The sequence below is a fragment of the Teleopsis dalmanni genome, chromosome 1, assembly GCF_002237135.1.
Source record: "Teleopsis dalmanni isolate 2A chromosome 1, ASM223713v2, whole genome shotgun sequence".
Taxonomy (NCBI): domain Eukaryota; kingdom Metazoa; phylum Arthropoda; class Insecta; order Diptera; family Diopsidae; genus Teleopsis; species Teleopsis dalmanni.
The window spans coordinates 14,668,327-14,691,157 of NC_051846.1; the positions used below are offsets into that span (position 1 = coordinate 14,668,327).

General features: G+C 33.3%; 1 protein-coding gene across 5 annotated transcripts in view; it reads right to left on the reverse strand.

Annotated features, from left to right (window-relative positions):
• Positions 1 to 22,831, reverse strand: part of LOC119673259 (RNA-binding protein Musashi homolog Rbp6) — a 318,684-nt gene that overhangs the window by 232,302 nt on the left and 63,551 nt on the right. For all 5 annotated transcript variants that reach the window (XM_038084516.1, XM_038084514.1, XM_038084515.1 and 2 more), the window contains exon 3: positions 1,323 to 1,404. In XM_038084516.1, the coding sequence (XP_037940444.1) occupies positions 1,323 to 1,404 (82 nt within the window). The remainder of the gene's footprint in view (positions 1 to 1,322; positions 1,405 to 22,831) is intronic.

Sequence of the window (22,831 nt, forward strand, 5' to 3'; positions counted from 1 at the left end):
ATACCTAGTTGGAAATATGATTCGACTTTTAAAAATATATTGTTTTTTTATCTAGTGTTCTCTTGTACTTATCTAAAAAAGATAAAGATATGGAATGTTTATTAAAAAACATAGATACCAGCTGTCGTAGAAAATCCTACAATAAGTTCTGTCAAAATTGCAGGATCATCGGAAAAGTTGATTGACAATATTATTAGTGATGCTACACTGCATCGCAGGTTGAAAGATGATAATATTAATATCTATGTGGTGCACAAAATTCTGAATTTTACTCCAACGACGCTATCAAATCTTCTCTCATTTGCTTGGAAGTATATTAGAAACCTATACAGTTTTGGTACGATATGTTATGGACGGATGAATCTGCATATCAATTCTAGGGTTCGTTTGTTAAGCACTTCATGCATTTACGACACGATGATCTTTTGGGAATGTCTATCATGCTACAGATTTGAAGATTTAGTACCGATAACTGGCACCTTTAACCAGTCCGGTTATATTGGTATTTTAAATAAATAGATATATTACAAATATAGCTAAATTACATTTTTCAACCTTGGAATTCTTAAAGCCATACTTTATTTTTCCTTTATAACTTAATAGCAATGATGACAATCACTTGAAGACATTTATCTTATATAGTAGGAGTAAGAAAACAGATTGAAATATTAAAGGTAATCTTAAATTAGAAAAGCCTTAAATTTTTGAATAAAATTATCTTTCTTTGGGCAACTATTAAGTTAATCCTGGCTGAGTTCCCAGTTAAATGCAGTACTTGACAACTGTAGGGGCGCTTTTAACCAATTAAATATTTAACACGTATGCATATTTTTTGGAGTATTTAAGTTGATTTATGCTAGCAATAACTCGTTTACATTAAGTTCTCATTATATTTCCATAATATTCATTTGGGTACTTTGTCTACTACCCACAACTATAATTAAAATAAATTGTCTGAAATTAGAAAATTATTATTGGAATTGAATTTCATTACTCCATTTAAAATTGAATCATCTAAATTTTTATTAAAAAATTCGGCCATTTAAAATTATCGACAACACAAATTGAGTTAGCTAATCATGGGCAACGTTTGGCCATGCTTGCTTCGGATGGAAACCACAATTGCCCCACTCCATCGACGACGAATGATAATCAATTAAATTCTTGAAACCACAAAATGGCAAAAATATTAAAACTAAAAATTACAAAATTTAAATAAAATGCGTACAACAGCAAAAATTTGGTGGTTTTCACATTTTGCGTGAGCGAACTCGGCGCGAGCAGACAGCATGTCTAACCAAATTAAATTCCAAACTACTCACCTCGACCGCCGCGTTGTGGGATCCTTCATTACCATAGCCTCTGAAATATCACCAAATCTGCTGAAATAGTCTCGTAAATTCTCTGTAATAAGACAAAAATTAAATGTTAAAAATATTAAACAAATTGTGTGTGCATTGAGTTATGCTGGGGAGCTACGAAGATGCTTTCTGTGCAATGGAACATAAAAACACTGAGGGGGCTGAATTGGAGTAGAAAAGTACATAAACGCTTGGCAGTAAAGCCATTATTCACACGCAATTGTCTGCGGTTTAAGAGCTAATCAGAAAGTCTGTGCATCATTTTCACTCCCTTGGCTCTTGCCACGAGAAAATCAGTTGCCAGTTCTGGTGACAGTACCAGTGCCAGTGCCAGTACCAGTGCCAGTGCCAATTGCTTTAATATTCTTGGTCCAGCTGGTATTTGCCTTCTATAAATACTCGCAGCTACAAATAGATATGAGTTGCAAATATAGTGGAGTGGGAGCAGTGAAACTGGAAAGCTTACGCTTGTTAACGCGCCTTTTACTGAAGCACATCATAAATTTAAAGTATAATAAAAATTCAATAAAACAAACGACTCACTTTGGTGCAATTTGGCTTACTCTGCGGCCACCAGTTGCACAACGCATCAACAGCATGAGCCTCTAGCCTCTAGCCTCTAGCCTCAACCCTCAGTAACGTCAACAAACAACTAAATAATACACAGCAGAAATGCCAAGACTATATTACGCCGATTCATAGCTGCGGGCAGAGTCGCCGCATGATTTAAGTATGCACAATAATTATGAACAATAAAAACAATTTATTTGCTTATGACAGTTTAGGCTCATAAATTACAGCAGCAGTGGCCGCAGCTAGCAACTGCTTGCAACTGCAACACTCAAAACTGTGGCTATGTTGCAACCGTGCGGAGAGCTGCAAATGCGAAGATTCCAGACCCAGGCTACTCGAGCGTCGGAACGCAGGATTCCAGCTAATTTGAATGATATTTTTGTGCAACACTGCAACACTGCAAACTGCAGCTGATGCCAAATGTTGCATGTTCCTACTATTGGAACAAGGTTTTTGCCTTCCTAAAGATTTTATTTGGAATTTATTTTTATAAACATTTTTGGTAACAGTTTCGCTGCTTATTTTGACATTTATACATTTTGACATAAAGCACTTTTGCGAGAGTGCAAGTTGCACATAAAAGTCAAGCGAACATAAAAATTGTGGCGTGAATGTTTTTAATTGTAGCCGCAGAATAACAAACCGATTTTATGGATTTCTGACAGACAAATATGTTGCACAATTGATATTTCAACAACATATTTTATCTGCAGCAAACAGAATACATACATCTGGCTTATAGTTCTAAAATGACTGTCATCATAAAAGAACAGTGGAGCACGACATGAATTTTATAATTTAATCAACGTTTTCTTATCGATATAATTGGAACAGTACAGATTCATATATTCAGTGCACTTAGTGGAACAAAATACCACAGACACCGTAGATCTTTTGGTTTAACAGCTGACTCTAACAGCACTAAAGACTCTCGATCTATCTAAACATGAATGTCTCTCGTCACCGATTTCTTTATACCAAACGAAAATGAAAACTTCAAACATAATAGTCTCCATCTGGTTCAGATCAGAACCTAACAGTAATAACGAATGTGACAATAAGCTCTATCTAGACTGTCACCCTACACAGACCTATCTCGCAAAGATGGTAACGCAGGTGGAAATATGTTATTAGCGTACCTCTTAGCAACATAAGTTCAATTCTACTGGAGATGAAAAAACCTTTATAGTTTTAAGGATTTTTATAATCATTTTCTGTATCATTAAAGTTACACTAATGATTTCCAAATTACTGTTGCCGGAACGTTTCTATGATGGAAATGTCTATGGTTTATTTGAAGCTTATTCCATCTATCAGATCTCAAGATCGACCTGGTTCAAACAATATCCCACGAAACTGTGTGAACCCTATAATGACTTAGGTCGCTATTACGCCTCTGCACATGAGGAGGAAACTCTACTCCAACTTCTGTGTTTATGTTCAGCATTGGATTTAGTATTTTGGGGCTACCGATCTGACGTAACTAACTTTCATATACGGTTTAAGATTTAGTCGAAACAAAGTTGCTCACTAACAAATGCCAGAATTTTTGTCCGTTAGTAGTAGATATATATATTTTAATATAGACATGTAAACACATCTACGCGAAAAACATTATCTTTTCAGTTGGCATAACAATAAAGTGTGACTATATGAAATTGACTGTCTGCTTAACATCGATCATGAATATAAATAGAAAGAGCTTAGTTTATTCATAATGTGATTATCTGAATAATATGACCTTTATGGAGATCACTGGCTTAAGTACTTCTTCGTTTAAGACAAGAAGTCTGACTTATAGACTTATAAAACGAACACTGGAGTATAGTGTCATATAATATTTTCAGCGGGTTTTTCAAAACAATACATATATTGGAACTAAACTAAAGACTGCATTTTTATTAAATTTTGACTAATACACTTTAAAATCGAAAATACCTTATCAATCGTTAGGTTTGAGTAGTCAAGATGTAATAGTACTCATATTTATTCTTTAATTGGATTTTATGCTTCAAAATACTGATCAATCAATTTGGCTTTAATTAGGTATATTCCATTTTGATATTACTCACCAACTTTTCAAACCGAATATTTCAATTTATATTTTTCTTAACAAAGAAAATTTTAGTATCTTGATTTTGGGTATATGCAATACACCATCAAATATGGAAAACCCATTTTAATTAATTTTTTTTACACTGAAACCGCAATCATTCTTCATGTGCACACAGAAATCAGCTTCGAAAGCTTATGTAAGACTCCGGATACTGCATACACTCAATATGCAAAGTAGCTTTGCCGCATAAAAGATACTCAAACAATAACCAAATGTTACCAAATTCAATTATGAATATATGCACACTTGACCAAGTGCCAAATGGCCAGCTCTTAACAGGCAAAGGATAGTCTAACCAAGCTAATTGCACGAGCACAAATGTGTGAGTAAAGTCACAAGCCGCAAAATTTGATGCAAGAAATATTAGAATTGATGTCTTCCTACAGATTCCATTCCTACATGCTCGCTCTCATACTCTTACACAGACCACCCTTCCTAACTCGATGAAAAAGTTACTTACCGGAATTGCTAAATAATCAATCAGGTTAATTACGGATCAAGAATTTTTAATTTATTGGCCAATGGTTTTACAAAAAGATTACTTTATACCTCAAACCACTAATTTTCAATGGAGCAAGAGAGAGACACAGAGCAAGAGGGCAAGAGGGAATGAAAAGCATCTGGATGAAAATATATAATTTTACGCGCATGTACTCATATTACTTTTTTGGACTGACATGCCTCAGAGCACATATCAGGTTAATGCCAGCGGCAGATTTTGCTAGAATCGTTACAATTTCTTTGGCTGTAAGTCAAAATGTTCCGATTATGTGAGTATGTGAAACTAAATTGAAATTATTGTTGCGGGATTAGCAGACAACATGAGCAGTGTTCATACCAGCAGCAGCTGATTTGCCCTACACCTACCTAGCGACCGCACTCTACCACAGCCCATAAATATATCCGTTTTAGGTTTGACAAAAACATAAGGGATTTCAATCAATTGCACAAAATGCGTTCATATATATGCACGTACGGCGGAAAATACGCCTGCCTATGAGCACACATTGACATGCCGACCCATAAAGCTTAGCCGAGTGCCTGAGTGCCTGAGTAGCTGAGTAGCTGTGTTGACTGGTTGACTGGTTCGGCTTATTTGTAGCTGCGGCTGTAGCTGTTTGCGTAACTAAAACCTGCCACAGCTAAGAACCATTTTTCATTTCGATGTGCGTACGTATGCGTACTTCTCGACCAACTTTTGACAAAGGTCGTCGGTTAAACAGGTCTCAAGTTTTTACTACTTAAAACAAACTAAAACACAAATGCACACAAGTCGAGCAAAGTCGAGAAAACTAAGGCACAAAGAAGTATCATAGAGCGGAGCATAAGACGCAAATTGTATGCAAGCCTTTGTGCCACTCGACTCCACCGTACCCCTGTCGACACTGTTAAGCTGTGCTGTGGCATGACTGCGGCTGTTACCGGAAATATACTGCTGCCATGTACGGAATACAAAGCCACAAATTTAACCAAAATCAGGCAACAGAAAAAAAACATAATAAATTTATAAATTTTGCTTTTGTTATTATTGTTATTGTAGTTATTGTTGTTGCGGTTGTTGTAGTTGTAGTTGTAGTTGTAGTTTACGTCATTTAAACTTTTGCATACATTTGTGTTTTAACAATTTGTTAAAATTGCCCGAAATGCTAAAGATGAAAAAAATCAAGACATTTGTGCTGTTAAACATCCAAAGTAGATTATTGTAGTGATGGAGATGAAGACAAATGATGTCGGGTGGATCGCTTCTTACTTTTTTGAAAAGAAAAAAATTTTTTATGAATATTTCAGCAGTTTTCCCAAACTCCTGCGGGCTATTTGACACCGCATTAAGGTGTAAATAAAAAATCAACATAAATTCAATAAAGTTCAATGAAAAAAACCGAAAAATTCCAAGTTCAAAGTTTATTATTTCTCAAATTAAATCTGCAACATTCTTTCTACAGTGAAGCTATTCTTTTAGTTGAGCTACCTCCCATTGCCCGGCTGGAAAGCACAATGTGTAGTATGTTAATGTTCAATAATGTTGTTGTATCTACTACAACCAAATATTGCAGCTTCTTTCAAGTAAATGAAATACGTTGAACTCAAAAGACTTCACAAACTCGCAGCCTTACGGAAAAAAGGTCAAAGTAACTCGTCCTGAGGGTGGCGACTACGCACGTATCAATTGCAAATGAAGGCAACAGAAATTGACGGTTCCCAAAATTTAAGAGCTACGAGTGAACTGTTTTTGTGCATGCAACGAACCAGAAGGATTTTCTTAAATATGCAGCAAAACAAGGCAACCAAACAAAGAAGTCAAAAGGGTCGCATGTTGATCTAAACGCATCCATGTTCGGTTGGCTCAAAGGGTTGAAGGGTTAAATTTCGTTCCTGTCAGCAGTCTAATCGTATAATGAAAAATGGGTATTATGGGGCAAGCAAGGTTCATCTCTTATTTTTCCTACTATTCACAATTATTTGCTATTTCTTCCGGTTTGTTATTAATTTTTCTTTATATTTTCTTCCAAGTGACTCCAACTGATTGTGTGTGAGTCCGTACAAATCATTTCTACTCGGATTAACTCAAAATGGTGGCATTTTTTCTAATAATTGAATCACATTTAGTGAATAAAACGAAAGTTAAATAAACATAAAAATAAGAACTTTTCCACAATTAAAAGCAAATAGCTTTGGAACTGTGCAACTGTGGAGCTGTGGAGCTCTGGACAAAGGAATTGTTATGGTAATAAGTGTACAAATTTGTTGAAAATCTTTTCGGAGAGTTTTTCCCAAAAAGGATATTAGAATAATTGGAAAAATCTTATAATAAAACGGTAGCTTAAATAGCTGAGTAGCCTGTGTATTGAGTTTTATGAGCATTAATGAAGTTTTACTATGCTGAAGGGATAAAAGTGCTTAGAAAGAAATAAGAAATCTTTAAATATATACAGAATGAGTGTGAGGATTTATAAAACAAAATTGTATACTAAAAATCTAAAGTGTGTTTTTTGTATTGGTTTTTTATATGTTCTAAACAAACTTTGTATTTCAGACTTTATTAAAAACGTCTAATGTAAATCCATTGTTTCTGGAATTAAATCATCGAAAAATTAAGACAAACATTTTAACTTATTACTAAAATTAATTTCCGTGGTCATTGAAAAAATCAGTTGGTTTTAAAATATCTTTAAACTCTAAGAAAAGAACCATTTTCATAATAAAACCTTTCACTTAAAAATGACAACTTTCAGCTTTGTCTTATATATTGCATTTAATTCCATATTCTTCATGAGACTTGCAAAAAATAAGATTTAGATTTAGATTTTAAAACCGAAACTGCAAACGAAGCCAGATACGAGGTCCAGGTACTTATATATAAATCCAGATACGTGATAATAACGTCACCAAAGTTATTTCGACATCTGGACGTCTGAATGCATATATGATCCTACACTCCAGTACTTTGTGAATCCGACAACAATAATAGAAATAACTTTATTGTAGTACTGGTAGAAGTACAACTTAAAAACTTTTCCCCAGACTCCGAATCCATTAATAACACTTGACTAGAAACCGTTGGCTTTTTACAGAAAATGATAATTGGTAGAAACAATAACTAATAGCAATAGTATTGAGTAAGAGGACACGAAATTTTATCATTTCATTTCTCCAATGAAATTTTGAAAAGAATACTCTCAAAGCGTATTTTCATGCTCATCTCCACCTATTTTTTTTTTTTTTATTTTCAAAAGAAGGGTTGGGAAGTAGTCTCCGCGTCACTGCATCCTCGAGGATTATTGTGACATACCCACTTCAGTTCCATAGACGAGTAGCAGTTAAAAATGCCAATATGTCCTTTGGAGAGATGTTACCTAATTCCGTTATAAGCGGATAGGCAATGGATAAGTAGCGAAGTCTGAGTCTTGCAAGACTATCACAGTGACACAAAATGTGCTCTGCTGTTTCCTCTTCTTCGTAACAAAGTCTACAGCTATCGTCTCCAGTAATACCTAGATTCAATAAATGTTTTTTAACTCCGCAGTGTCCCGTTAAAAATCTCGGGACAAGTCGGATGCCACTTCTGTTCAGCATAAGTAGCTCCTTAGTTCTGACTTTTGATCGAAACGGCATGGATTCTTTTGCTTGTCTGCAGGCAATTGTATTATCCCAATCATTCTGAGCTGTTCTTTCCAGCCATTCATTAGTTTTAAGTTTGAAAAAGCTCCACGAAGGACCGCAGAATGGTTGTGGCCCAATATAATATGAGGCCCTTTTCTCTCTAGTTCATCTGCTTTTTCGTTTCCCTCAAAACCACTGTGTCCTGGAATTCATATTAAGTGGACTCTGTTCCCTTCAGCAAGGTCTTTGAGAAGTAGAAGGCATTTCCACACTAATTTTGAGGTTACTCGAGGTGAGCGTAGTGCTAGGAGTGCCGATTTACTGTCAGAAAAGATATATATGTTTTTTCCTGTGATGGGTTTACCTTTATATATCCTGAGACATAGTTCAATTGCGTGTACTTCAGCCTGAAAAACTGAGTTTTCTTTACTCATGCTCGCAAATATTTCCTTTTTAGGTCTTACACCATATACTCCCGCCCCCACTCCTTCCATCGTTTTGGAGCCATCCGTGTACCACAGATGGTAGTCTCCAGCGAATGGAGGTCCACCTAACTTTCAATTGAATCTCTTTCGCCTCTGTCTCATTTCTGTATCGTCTTTGTTTTGTTCTTCTATCACCTTTATCTCACCTGTCCATTGCTTGTCTCTCGTTTCTCTCTTGTCATTGTCTCCCGTCTTTCTTCTCTATTCACTGCTTTCTCTTTTCTCAGTCGTTTCTCTCTATCGTCTTTCTCTAAACTTTCTTCCGTCTTTGTCTCGCCTCTGTTTCACCTCCCTTTCGTCTCTGTTTTGTCTCTCATCTCACCATTGCATCTTTCTCGTTCTTTTCCCGTTTCTCTCTCACCTTACTCTCTCTCTTTCATTACTCTCTCTCACCCCTCTCGGGCATCTCTGTTGTATTACTTGTGTCTCTCTCTAACATCTTTTTTGTGCTTCTCTCTCACCTCTCTCTGGATTCTGAATTTTTGGATCTACAGTGGATGTGAAGGCACTAAGTTTATGAAAACTAATAAGCATTAAAAAAATAACATGAAAGTACATGTTGCATAAAAATGGCACATGGTTAACCTTCTGAATTGCAAGGCTCTAGGATGACGTAGATTATATAAATTTAAGTTTATAAGACAATACACATGCAATGGGACATATTTAAAATACTACTTAATGACTTTAATCAACAATTTTTATAGATTTTTTAAGGTTTATATTGACTTATTTCGTTAAAGCGTGTTCGAATTAAAGTAGTTTAATGTATATAGAGAGTTTTTTTAGAAATATATAATAATAATATCATTTTGTACTAACAAACACTATGTTCTATTTATACTAGTGCAATTAATTGTTGTCACAAATGACATGTAATTCAGTTTCTTAAAAAGCAACCAATTATCAAAACTCCAAATCTGGTCAACGTAATTTAGGTTGGACTCTGGTTGAGTGTATTACCGTGCGAGTCTATATCTGACATTTGACGGAGTTTAATATCTAGCACTTGCGCTTCAAAACTATGTACGGAAAATTAAACCAATGAATATATCCTGAGAAAACTAATTATAGATATATTGAAATAATCGAAACAGCTTTACTTCATTAAGAATTGATTTCTGTATTTAAAATTTTACTACCATTACGCCATTAGATATTCGATATAGTCTTCTTGTCATCGATGACTATTTTCTCATTGGGCATATTGGACATATATATATTTTGTAATCCAAAAACTAAGGCATTTATGAATCCGTCAGCAGTTCAACGCATTTTCTAATTTCTAATCCTCAATGAAAATATTTTTTTTGTTAGAAGTTTCTTAGGATTTACTAAGGAATACTTTATTATACAATTATACGATTTTATTTTATTTAATTTAATATAACTTTTTTTCTTTTTTTTTTGGTTTTTTATACTTTTAATAATTTTTTAAGCACAATAAAATATTTCCCTTTTAATTCGAAGGGTTTATTCCTTAATGACTTTTAATACTTTTAATTGCTAAAGTTTATGTGATCTGCTCTTAGTACTTTCACTGGCGAAAGCTCATTGAAATTAAAATGAATACAAAATAACAGCATTAAATGCGGGTAATATGAACCGCGCACACTCTATGAAATGTGGTCAAGTAAATCACTGTTCGTTCGGATTAGTGCGACAGTGGCAGTGCCTCCGCTGTGCCCTTTTTTAACTGCCAAAAGTCATTTTAATTGCAAATAAGATTAATTTTTATTTTGTAGTTAAGCTCAAGGAAAAATGTTAGAATAAAATTTTAAAATTAACATTAAAGTGAGAACCTCGTAAGTGTCTTAAGTGGAATTAAAAGATTTTATTTGTTAAGATTAGGAAAGAATACCATTTGCAAAATAAACAAAAAGTTGAAAAAGTATAGTACATATTATTAAATTTCTTATTTGGGAGATTCAAAAAAAAACTATCACTTTATAACTGTGTTTAATTTTAACACAATATAGATGCAATAAAAGATATTTCATTTTAATTATATATATATTTTCATATATCAATCTTAGTGTAATAGTACTTGAAAAGCCTCATAATCTGCCACGATATCTAATTCCAATTCTTGCCGACTTATGTGTTTTTTCTATTCAGCAGCAAATGTCTAAACTCCATAAATTATTGTTTACTTGATCTATTTATTTACAGTGTTGTTGTTCTTTTGCACTATTATCTGATAAGTTGGTTGTAAAAATCCTTATCATCAGCAACACTTGTAGTGTTTGATCTTGGTCTCATATAATAAGTCTCCTGAATGATACTGAATGCATGGCCATGTCATCTTAGACTACAAAAGTCTCCATTTACGCCATCATTTCAGTGTACCTAAGCACGATCTATCACAATGGATATTTCAAGAAGGCTACACTTCAGGAGCTAGATAAACCGTCTAACAAAATCCGCTAAGTTATGTTTTTGTGACATTATCTTCTTCAACTTAGATTTCGTACAGTTCGTAGTTGTGACATTTCGAGTTCGCCTTTTCTAATATTTGAAGCTGATAATTCACCGTGAAAATTTTCTTTCGAACGCGGTGAAGAACTCAAAAAAATTTTGTAAAAAAACAATGCTTGAGTCCATATACTTGCAAGATAATTGTCTAACACAAGATATGTATTAGGCAGGAAAAACTATATTTCTAGTTTTTCGAATTAGCTATAACGTTATGGTAAGGTTCACAGACTAAAGCAGTTTTGACAGACAGTAATATTTTTTTTCTAATTTCAGCGACTGTCCATTTATTTCTTGATCCATACTGTCATCAGAACCACTTCAAGTTCGTCTCTCACTACACTGATTATTTGATTTACTTTAAGTGTTCATATAACGTGTTCGTATTCTTCTTCTTCAAATAGTTGCTATGTATTCTTACTAGGTTTGTATTCCACATAAAAAATCCAGTGTATACTGTAAATACTGTGAGTTTATGTACTTAAATAACTACAAGATATCGCAAAAAATAAATAAAGTGATTCCAAAGAAACTCAGAAAGTCCAACGTTTAAAAGTCGCCTAAAGAATTCTCAAGCAAAGACAGAAATAAAGTTTTTTTTACGGAAAATTTCATAATTTTTAATAGACTTATTGTATATAATATATAAATTAGGATTAATTATGATTTCTAATACTTATAGCAACCGCTGCCAAAACTGCTAACCACAAACTATTATTAACATTTTACGTTTTCATATTTGCCTCCGAATGCTTTGTACTAATTTTAGCTTTTAAAACATAAATTTTGGTTTTTATCTCATATTTTAATATTTATTAAGTTAATAAAATTAAAAAATTAAAAGCAAAATTTACCCTTAACGACTTTCAACAGCTGCTGAAAATGGTCAAAATGACTTTTTTGGCGTCCATAGGGGAACAATGTCACCGCAGACATTTCAAAGGTTACACAACTGCTTGAGTAAATTTCACAGGCACAATTTAATTATTTGCTCAGATTTTATTAAAAATATAATTTCAAAATATCTCATTTGCAATTGAAATTTAAACTTGCTACTTCGCTTGAAACTTATTCCATAAAAAATTAAATTTCAACTAACATTTACTTTAAAAACGGAAGCATTTTCAACCTGTGAGATTGTGAAGATTGTCATTTTTGTATTTAGTTTACCTGTTGCCTATATACCTTTTGCACATAGATAACCTCATGGACACTTGCCTCATTAGTGTCCAAAGACAATACAAACACCAGCAGTGCAAGCAGAGGCTTGAGCCAACAACATATCCAAATGTGTGCAAAGCTATTCGCCCAATGACACTCATCCGAAAAATAAATGTTACTCTAAAAGTTACGGAAATCCTAAACGGACCCTTCATGCCTGATGTTTAGAGTACAAGTATCAGGCTTTTACACCTGCACATATCGGTACCAAACGCAAATTTCACACAACATATAACGTGCGTCAGCTTTTGACCCTCAATGGCCATACATGAGTCTTCTTGATGTGTTGGTGCACATATCACATTCCACACAAACTCAATCACAACCCAGCCGCAGGCACTTTCGAGTGTATACGGTTGTACTCGGTTGCATCATTACGCTCGAACGTGTGGTTTCATAAATAATTTGCACTCTTAGATAGACATAATCCGAAAGCAAACAAACCTCAACTCAGCTCATTGATTTTATAGTATCGTCCCATAGCCAAACGGAACCAAGCATGATACATTTTTACATTTTGCAGCAGACAGAAGACAATCTCTTCGACATATAGTCAAGTACACACTTGAAAATCTCTCTTATCAACAATTAAATTCTGAAAATTTTTCTTTACATTTATTAAAAGTTACTTCTTGAGTAAATGAACGCAAAATTTATATTTAAAGAGTAAAAATTAGGAACTCTTAACTAATTACAATTGATGGTTTCATCTTTTACGACCAAAACACCTCTGCTAATTTTTTTTTTGCTAAATCTGCTCAGCTTGTTGGGAAATTATTAAAAAAAACTATTTATCATTACCATGGATTGATATTATGGCTCAGTGTGAACTTTAGTTACTTCAATCATACGCTTTCATACCACTGTATCCAGTGCTATTATCGTCCAATTTGTAATTCCCAGTTATAATTCTCAGTTTATACCATTATATCGAGTGCTCTTATCATCTAGATTGTGACTCCTAGTTATAATCACTGAAATCAATTATATCAGCGGTCAACCACATTTAAGTATTCAATCCTCGCATTCAAGTCACAATTCAAGTCACAGTTCATTATATCTTTTTGAAAACGATTACCATCGAACTAAATGGCAATCTCACCATGATCACAATATCTTTCAAACAATATCATGCAGGTATTAATAATGTGATCAAGCTAGATTTTAGCATTATTATTAGATCGAATATTATTCATACATTTACATCAAAAACACTAATGTCTTCCTTTTGCATTGGTTTCATTCATATATAATTGATATTTTTAGTTTGCTGCTTTATATAAGCCGTATTTTTTCATTCAGAGTAGTGAAAAAACAGCATTAAGTCTGATTGAAACAAATTGGCATCACTTTTGAAATATATCCAATGTACAATATGAAATATAAATATTGTAAACACTACAAATGACTTACTTTAAATAAAAGAATTTGAATCATAGAAGTGCAATGGTAAGCATTTTTCATCTTATTGTTTTGATATATTGCTATTTGTTTTTAATTCTGCTCATATAATTTTGACGGAGGATTGGAATTTTGCATCATATTACTAGTGAACATTCACAATAGACTGATTTTTGAATTTGGCCGCACTGAAACTTTAAACGCAAACCCTGAAGATTTTAAGAGCATTGTTGCATCACATGTTATCTTGCGTAAGTTGTGAGTATATTTTTGTAACTCTGAATGAAAAAAATACGGGTATATATAAAATTATAGTAATTTAATATAAATCTTGTATATTTTATTGCATTAATTTAGGACTACTATTGTTCATTATATTTAAACAATGTATATGTTTCAAAGATGAAAAGTTAATCTGGTTTATATTACAACACTCTACATTTGGTAGATAGATATTATTATGTATGGTTTTAGATTTTACTGCTCTAAACATTTATATTTATTATTGTTTAGACTGAATTTATTTGAGTTTTGACTGAATTTATCAGTAACTGTACCAGAAAGATATATATTATCATCAAATTCCAAATCAGATTTTCTAGTTCATTTTTTTTCATTTAAAAATTTCCAATTCAATGTTAGCTAACCTGTAATGCTGTGATCTTATAACACTTCGTGAAATAGAAGAAGTTCCTTCTTCCCGAGTTCACAATCTTTTTTTAATATATGTCGACTTCATGTCATATTATTTTGTACTATTGCATTGTTTTACATTAGTACACATAAAATGTATTTGATAACTGCATGAATGATATATAATACTTTATTTTAGATTCCTTAAGACATATCGGTATGAACAGTTAAAGATACCTCTTCGTATTTTACAATGAACTTTGTATTAACAACCGTGACTTAGTAAATTGTTCCAAATATTTAATAGAATTTTTATGAGTTTGTACATAATTTTATCTATGAACTGAAAAGGTATTTAAATAATGCGGATGGGAACTCACCAATCTTTCTACACAAAAGGAAGACTTTATATCAATTTTTTTTTTAACTCTTTAAAAATTAGAAGATTTTTCCGGCATTTTATTTTAAGGTAGTACTGCACGTATTTCTATATTTATGGACGACATTACTGTTATACATTCCAATAACAACACAAACATAAGATTTTCACAATTTTGAACCAGTAAATTCAAGTTGTCCATAAAAGTATAGGAAACTCATATCTGAGTTGGCTACTACGAATAACTTAACGCTTGTTTCCACATCTTATCAATGACAACAAATTAACAATCTTAAGAAGAGATGTGTCGTAATTTTCTTTACTGAACCCAATAGCTGACTGCATCACTAATTTAAATCAACGAATATAAACAATTCCAAAAAACTTGAACCAACTCCAGAAACACGAGGCAATGCAGGAGTCAATAAAAGAACTGTTCAAAGTTTCCTCAGTTTAAAAAATTCAAAACTCGATTAAATGACTTGTTTCTTAACTTGACAACCTCTACGTCATAATTGGATTTTTGAAATGTGATTAAAATTCAAAAATGCACTGAATATTACATTCATGTTCTGTGTTGGCCCAAATGTAACATAATCGTTGTTCTTTTATGTGGTTTTCATGAATTGAATATAGTCTGAGATCCAGAACCAACACATTTCTGGATTTGTTAATAGTCTTGATTTGTTCAGGTTAACTTAAGAAACTAAACTTAACTTATGAGACTTTTTCTAGGTTTAGTACAATAGGTTTGACAGGCATATTGTTCTATATAAGCACAGTTCTAATCCCCCTCTTTACCACAGCTTTTTCTGACAGACATATTGTTCTATATAAGCATTCTTTTATTATCCCTCTCTACCGCAGCTTTCTGATTCAGTGGATGTATAAAATCTACAGCTTTTGTATATTTGATATATAAGACACTTTATCTAGGGATAGCATAAGAGGTTACGTAGAATGTATTCCTATATTTTCCCACATAAGAACACCACCATAATTATTTTTAGTCCCCCATATCAAGCAAATCTTCTTCTGATTAAATCGATTTATAGAACACACAACTGTTGTGTACTATATTTGGTAACAAGTCTTTAAAAGTATGTTATGCTGAAGGTATCACAGTAATACCCGTGGTTATTTGAAATGCTCTGTAAAGCTAAGTAATTTATAAAAAAATTCTTCAATTGCAATTAACGTATTTGTCAAATTGCCACAGATATACGTATTTTAATTGGATTCAATCATTTTTAAATTTAATGAAATGAAAATGTAATCAACTTCGAACAAGTGCCTAATAATAAATGGGTGAAATGATTACTTCATAGCTGGGAAAAGAAATGTGACAAGGCTCTTTCGTTGACACACAACGGACATTAACAATGAAGCACATTGAAACTCTATCAACTTGCACAGCAATTGGTATCACAATTAATTTAAATGATGGAATTGAAAGGAACAGCAAATTTAATATCCCCACCAAGATAAATTATTGGTTTCGGATTAAGATTAGGCACTGACACTTGAGTATTGACTACAGTGAACTGCAAGGGCCCTGCAAACATATCAGCTTATGCAGCACAGCATGGGGCATTAAATTGTGCAGTTTTACACTTAGATTGGGTGTTAACTGCTACAGCTTCCTGTCTAGATGGATGTCTTAGTGCGGATACTGTGCATTCGATATTTGCTCCTTTCTAATATTTCTTTTTTGTGCTGTTGTGTGTTGCTTGCATTTGCTGCTAAGTACCTACATGATGGTTTGGTATTGCTGCAATTACGTGCCATTTGAAAGCCAACATTTTTTCAGTACGCATACAGACATAGCAAATCTATAGATTTTCAATTTCCGTTTCCTTTTTGCAAAGCAAAAAAAAAACAAAAAAACAAGAATAGAATGGTGAATGGTGAATGGAAATAAAATAGGGATAAAATCAAAAATCACATAGACACACATGTACGTGTATGTAAAAAATCATCTATGGATGGCACTTGACTGGTTTCATTTTACCTTAACTCAATTCAATTCGTGCAGCTCAACTCAACTCGGTTCAGTTCAACTCTACTCACGTTGCAACAAATCAACAAGTACGTACGGGGCTCAATTTTATTGCTTTCAATATTTGCGCAATTTGAAAGTAAGTAGAAGGATTTAAACCAGCAGCCGACTTCAATAATATATATTTAATATATTTCTGTACAAATATACGTACTGAAGCATAATAGTAATGTAAGGCTCAAAGTGGATAGATGGCTTGACGGTGCCAACAACAGACATTGTGTAGAGCATAGGCAAAGGCAAAGGCAGAGGTAGCAGTAGCGGCGTTAGCAGTAGCGTTTCAGCTTAAAGATCATCTCAGATTTGTCACGTAATATTTATGAGCAGGCAAGTGAGGTATCATCGGTGGCGGTGGTAGTGGTAGTGGTAATGGCTGTGGCAATGTCTGAAAACTTAATAGTGTTGTGCGAAAAACGAATTGGTCTATTAGACTGTTTCCTGTGAACCTGCAGGCGCCACCCGCCATTACACATTTTAAACGGCATATTGGCAGCCAATAGAATTGCCGAGTGTAACTGTGTGTGATTTCTAGTCGTGTGACGGTAAGGAGTAGTGAGCTGTGTGCTACATAACTGTCGCGCCAATGTTTAATTATAATTTTAATCACTCACTAAATGCCATGAACGACAGGAGGAAATGAATTTTATGAGGTGTGAACGGTAAATGCAGCTAAAATCATTTGGGATTAAAGCAGACGTCTAAACGCTGACTTATAACATCAGTATAAATTACTCTTTTTTTTCTAATTTTGGTGTTTTCAGTTTTTATACATATTCCAACTGCAAAATAGAGCCTTGGCACAAGAAGCCGGAGCTGTTGGCATGCTGGAAAAGATGTTAACTCTAATCAGAACAGACGACACCTTCGCGCTTGGCTCATAAACGGCGTTGATGGGTTGACAAAATTTGAGCGACATGGCCTCAAAATCAATTTAAAGCGGAAGTGAGTTTATTTTTTTTCTATTTTCATATTTTGTGAGTAAAAATTATTTTGAACTGTTTCTGAACGTATTTTCACAACAAATTTACATTAGCGTTGCGAACACACTCATCTTTTATTTAATTAATTATTGTCAGATCCTAAATTATGTCACATATGCAACAGCAGTTGGTGGGAGGGGAAAAGTGCGTACATTTATAATCAAAAAGTATATAAGATAAACAATTTTCATTCAAGAATTATGGCTACATATCAATGCGTTGCGTCTTCGACTGCGACTGCGACTGCCAGTGGCAGATGACAACTTTTTGCTTAGGTTTTTTATGAATTAAAAAATTGAAGTGCAATACTGCACTTGTGGTTGCTGTTATTAAGTTTGTTGTTGTAGTTGTTTTTGCTATTGGAAGTGTGACGGGCCAACGTAGTGCAGCTTGCCAAATGCGCATACATACTTTTGTTTTAGTTTTCTTTGATTAATTCTTAGTTGTTCTTGCCATATACTAAAGCAATCTTTCTATTTTCCTTCGGTTAGGCTGCGTTATGCTGATGTATAGCTGGCACGTTTCCCATTATTACAGTACGCAAAGACAGATCCATAAGTAGTGGCAACTTACATAGTGCGACATGGACCAGCGCGTATTATTACTGCACACAAATCTTGAAGTTTTTGTTTTCTTTGCATGCAAAAATGCACTTAAGTTAAATTTAAATTTATATTAAATTCATGCTAAAACATTTTCACTAATTGTCAACAATATTTCATAGCGAAATACTTAATTTCTATTTAAGATTTTGACTTCATACTCGTTCGTATAGATAGACGCTAGATATTTCGTAGCTGATGAATAAACTTTTTACATTAGTTTAGTTCTCAATGAATTTCATATTTACACCAAACAAATACCCACATTTGTATGCATATCGGTATATGAAAAACTCAATTTTAACTGTTGCAAGCTAAATAAACTGAACATCAATAGAAACCAATACCAAAACACTCGAAGACACAAAGTCGCAAGCCTGAGCTCTGCCACACAAAATACACAAAATACACAATTACACAAACCTCTACACAATCGAAACGTTAACGCATAAATCAGTTTTAGCCGTAAATGTTTTTGTTGGATGCTGCAACTTGGCTTATGCTGCTGCTTCGACTGCTTTTTTAATATGTCCATAACCGTATTTACATATATATACTTTTTATGTATATATCTATATATATACAGATATATATATGTATATGTATGTGTATATATTGAGCTATGTGGTTCTGTTGGTTATCAGCTGGAGTACACTTTTCAATTGAAGTGAAATTGTTTCCGTAAGAAAAACATTGAAATTGATACTTGAAAAAATACGAGTAAGTTCTCGGTCAATAGTAACAATAAAACACATGAAATTGCTTTGCTTTTACCATAAGCAAAAGGCGTCCGTTTACGTGCTCGGAATAAGTTACAAGCAACTTTTAGATACATTCCAAATAAACCGAGCTCAGTAAAAAGTTCCAATAAGCAAGCAGCAGTAGAAAAAACGTTAAACAGTAAACGTTTTAGGCGAAAATTTTATTTTTTCATCTTCCGGTATTTGCATGTAATTTCAATTTGAAGACACAAATAAATAGAAATGATTATTTGCTTTGTTAATATCTCACAAATTGGCCCATTTCGAGCAGAGCAGCAACAAAATGTTGCAGTATTGAACCAGGGATTTCGAAATTCCACAATATCACCATTTCAGCACAATGATTTTTATCTTTCAATTTTCTGCGTTCTATTTCAGTTGCTAATGTGTATTTCTGCTTCAGCTTCTGCTTCATCTTCTGCTTCAGCTTCTGCTTCAGCTTCTGCTACCCTCTATAAATAATATTTTGTATGCATATTGTACTTTAGTTTGAATATTAAACAATTTCCGAAGTGATAGGAAATCGTTACAAGAATATCAGCTATGCAGGGTCAAAATAATAGAAAAAATTCAACATTTCAACAGAAAAAGCAAGTGAGACCAAAATTCAGAAAATATTTCAAATGAAATCAATTTAAGGCTTAAATAGCACATTTACTCTTTAAGGACGACTGAAGAGAATTTTGAACAAAAGTTATTTAAAATTTCAGTCGATTTCAATATTAGAAACTATGTACGAATAATCTGTGAATAAAATATTTACTTAATTATCCATATTTACGAAAAAAAAATATAAACACAGAACTGACCTAAGAAATTAAAACCTGCTCTGAAATGCATCGAGAAACTATATTTATACATGTTTATGATCATTAATTACTCCTGAATAAAATTTAATATTTGTTTAATAATTCAATAAAGTTTTATTTAATTCTAAGAATTATCTGAGAGACTAAATCTTTTTTATTTCTCACTAAAGAAATTTATATGTACTAGCCTGGTACAAGTACAAGTACATAAAATGGATTTAATTATAAACTGTAAAGACATGATAAAATAGATACATATGAATTCGATGGCATGAATAACTACAAATACTTAGGAGTAGCTTCCAACGAGAAGAACATGACAATGAAGAATATTCAAGACATAATATAATTTTCAATATTCATCATAAAGAAGAGGTCGTACTACAGTAAAAAAAAAATCTAAAAACAAATATTAGAAAAAATCAAAACGCTGTTCTATACAATAATAATACTAGCAGTAGTAACTTAAGGATGTGGAACTTGGAGGTTATGCAGAATAAAACAAGCTAGCAGTATGTGAAGGAAGTCAATGTGATAAATCTATAGACAGATGCAAGAATGTGGAATATCTCGTATACCATATATGTTAAACATAAAATTAATCAACTAATAAAAGATGATACAATAATACTGCAAAAAAATTAATAGAAAAAAAAATTAATAGAATTAATAGAACAAATTAACGTATATCTAAGGAAACGCAGCATAATGAATATTGGACGGTGAATTAAAAAAAATAAGATAAAGAAGAGAACCTAGTATAAGATGGGGTAGCACTGTGTACAAAAATATCGTAGATATGAAATGCAAAAACAAAGAAAGGTAAGAGGATGTTGTAAAAAATTCTTACATTCTAAAGGTCTAAATGGACTACTGGTGATAATAATTATGATCTAACTCTCATAGATTTGTAAAATATTTTGGAACCCTTTGCAAAGTCTGAAATTTGGTAAATTTGCGTACGTATAAAGAAGATTATATTCTTCTCCGAGTTTCTCTCTCTCTCTCTCTTCTACAAAATATCAATTACAGCTAACTTACCATAATATAGAGGTACGCACGATATCAATAGAATAGTTGTGATGCAATTTCTTTATCCAGTTTAGAACTATCATATAAAATAATAAGATATTATTTATTACTTATTACTTATTTTTAACATTGCTTTGAAATAAAACACTGAAAATTAAAATTATTTTAATAGAATAATTATTATTTAAAATTTTTTTCATCGGGAAACTTCAAGTTTTCCTCAAAGTAAAAATTATGAATGAAAAATTGACAGCAAAATGACTTAAGTAATCAACGAAAAATGGGAAAAATCTAGCTACTAGCAAAGGCATAGATCATGTACAAATTTTATTAAACGAATAGATTAAAATTTTTCATGTCGCTTCATAAAATTACTCTCTCTCCTTCTCTCTCTCTCTCGCTCTCTCGCTCTCCCTCTCTCTCTCTTTCTCTCTCTCTCTTTCTCTCTCTCTCTTTCTCTCTCTCTTACCATGCGATTCACAGACAAAAACAGGAAGAAGAAGAAGAGAAGAAAGAAATAAACCTTAAATGTACTTCTGCTCAGGTTATCCTATAATGAAACCAATAAAAATATTAACACTCCCAAAATTATCCAATATAATTTTACTTGAAAGAGCTTGGAGTGACAACACTTCCGTAATTGACTAGATATTCCATATATAGTTCTATTCTCTTTACCAATTTTCATCAGTCTTATCATTATCTGTTACTACTGACCAGAAAAGATCAGTCCCCCTAATTCCCTAGACAGTTAGAAGATGCCTGCCCACTGTACGTCCTACGAAATTTTAATGTTTTAAATTAACTAATTAATGCATTTAAATTACTTTAATTTAATTAGCTATTATAATTTGAGTGAGATATTTTTAGGCTTGATTTGCCTCTAACGATTGTAATGTTATTTTAGGTCATTAAACGTTTTTGGATTCATTAAACGCTTCTGGTTACATTTTGAGGGCACAAAAAGCTAAATGCATTTGTCGTTGCCTACAATCAAATTAATAGTTTTGCTAATGTGTTCTCAGTGCTATTGCCGTTGTCGTTACCGTTGCCAATGCCGTTACCGTTCAAGTTTGTGGCGCTGGCAGATACTTGAATACGTATAAATATTTTACTTTCACCAAAACTAAACTAAAATTAATTAATTTTGACAAAGCGTTGGTTTAAGTAACGTCTCGACCACCTCAGCTACAGCTACAGCCACGGCCACGAGTACGACTTCCACGACTACGAAGACTAACATCGAACGACTTTGCCACGCAAAATAAATTACTTTCGAAACGCAATTTTCGTATACAGGATGAAAGTGTAATTACAAGCGCACCTTATGGTACCGCTTCGCTTGCCTGCTTCCGGTTGAGCATGCATGCTTGGAAGTTCGATACACCTGTGCACTAACATATGCGGACGACAGACGGACAGAGCTGCGGAGGGACGTACTACATTCTTCGTGTAACTCAATGCCAAGGTGTTGAGTTAACATTTGTTAAACGCTGCCTCCTACCTCGAGAATTCAGTTAAGTAACTGTACGAAACTTGGATATCGGTGTGTGGGTGAATAGAGGGATAGCCAAACACAAATGGATTTCACTTTTAGAGAAGCTCATCTCGGTGCGAATCACCTTCACTTGACTCCAGTCGAGTCGAATCGAGTCGAGTCGAGTCGACTTAACTGAGTTCATGTATTAGTGTTTCAAATGGAATGTGTGAAAAGAAAATTTATGTTTACTCACATTTGCACAATCCAACAAACGGAAATGAAAGAGAACTAACCACGTGAACTGACGCAACTTCTGATAAATGACCCCCAAGCACCTTACCAACCTAACACACCTCAGCCAAA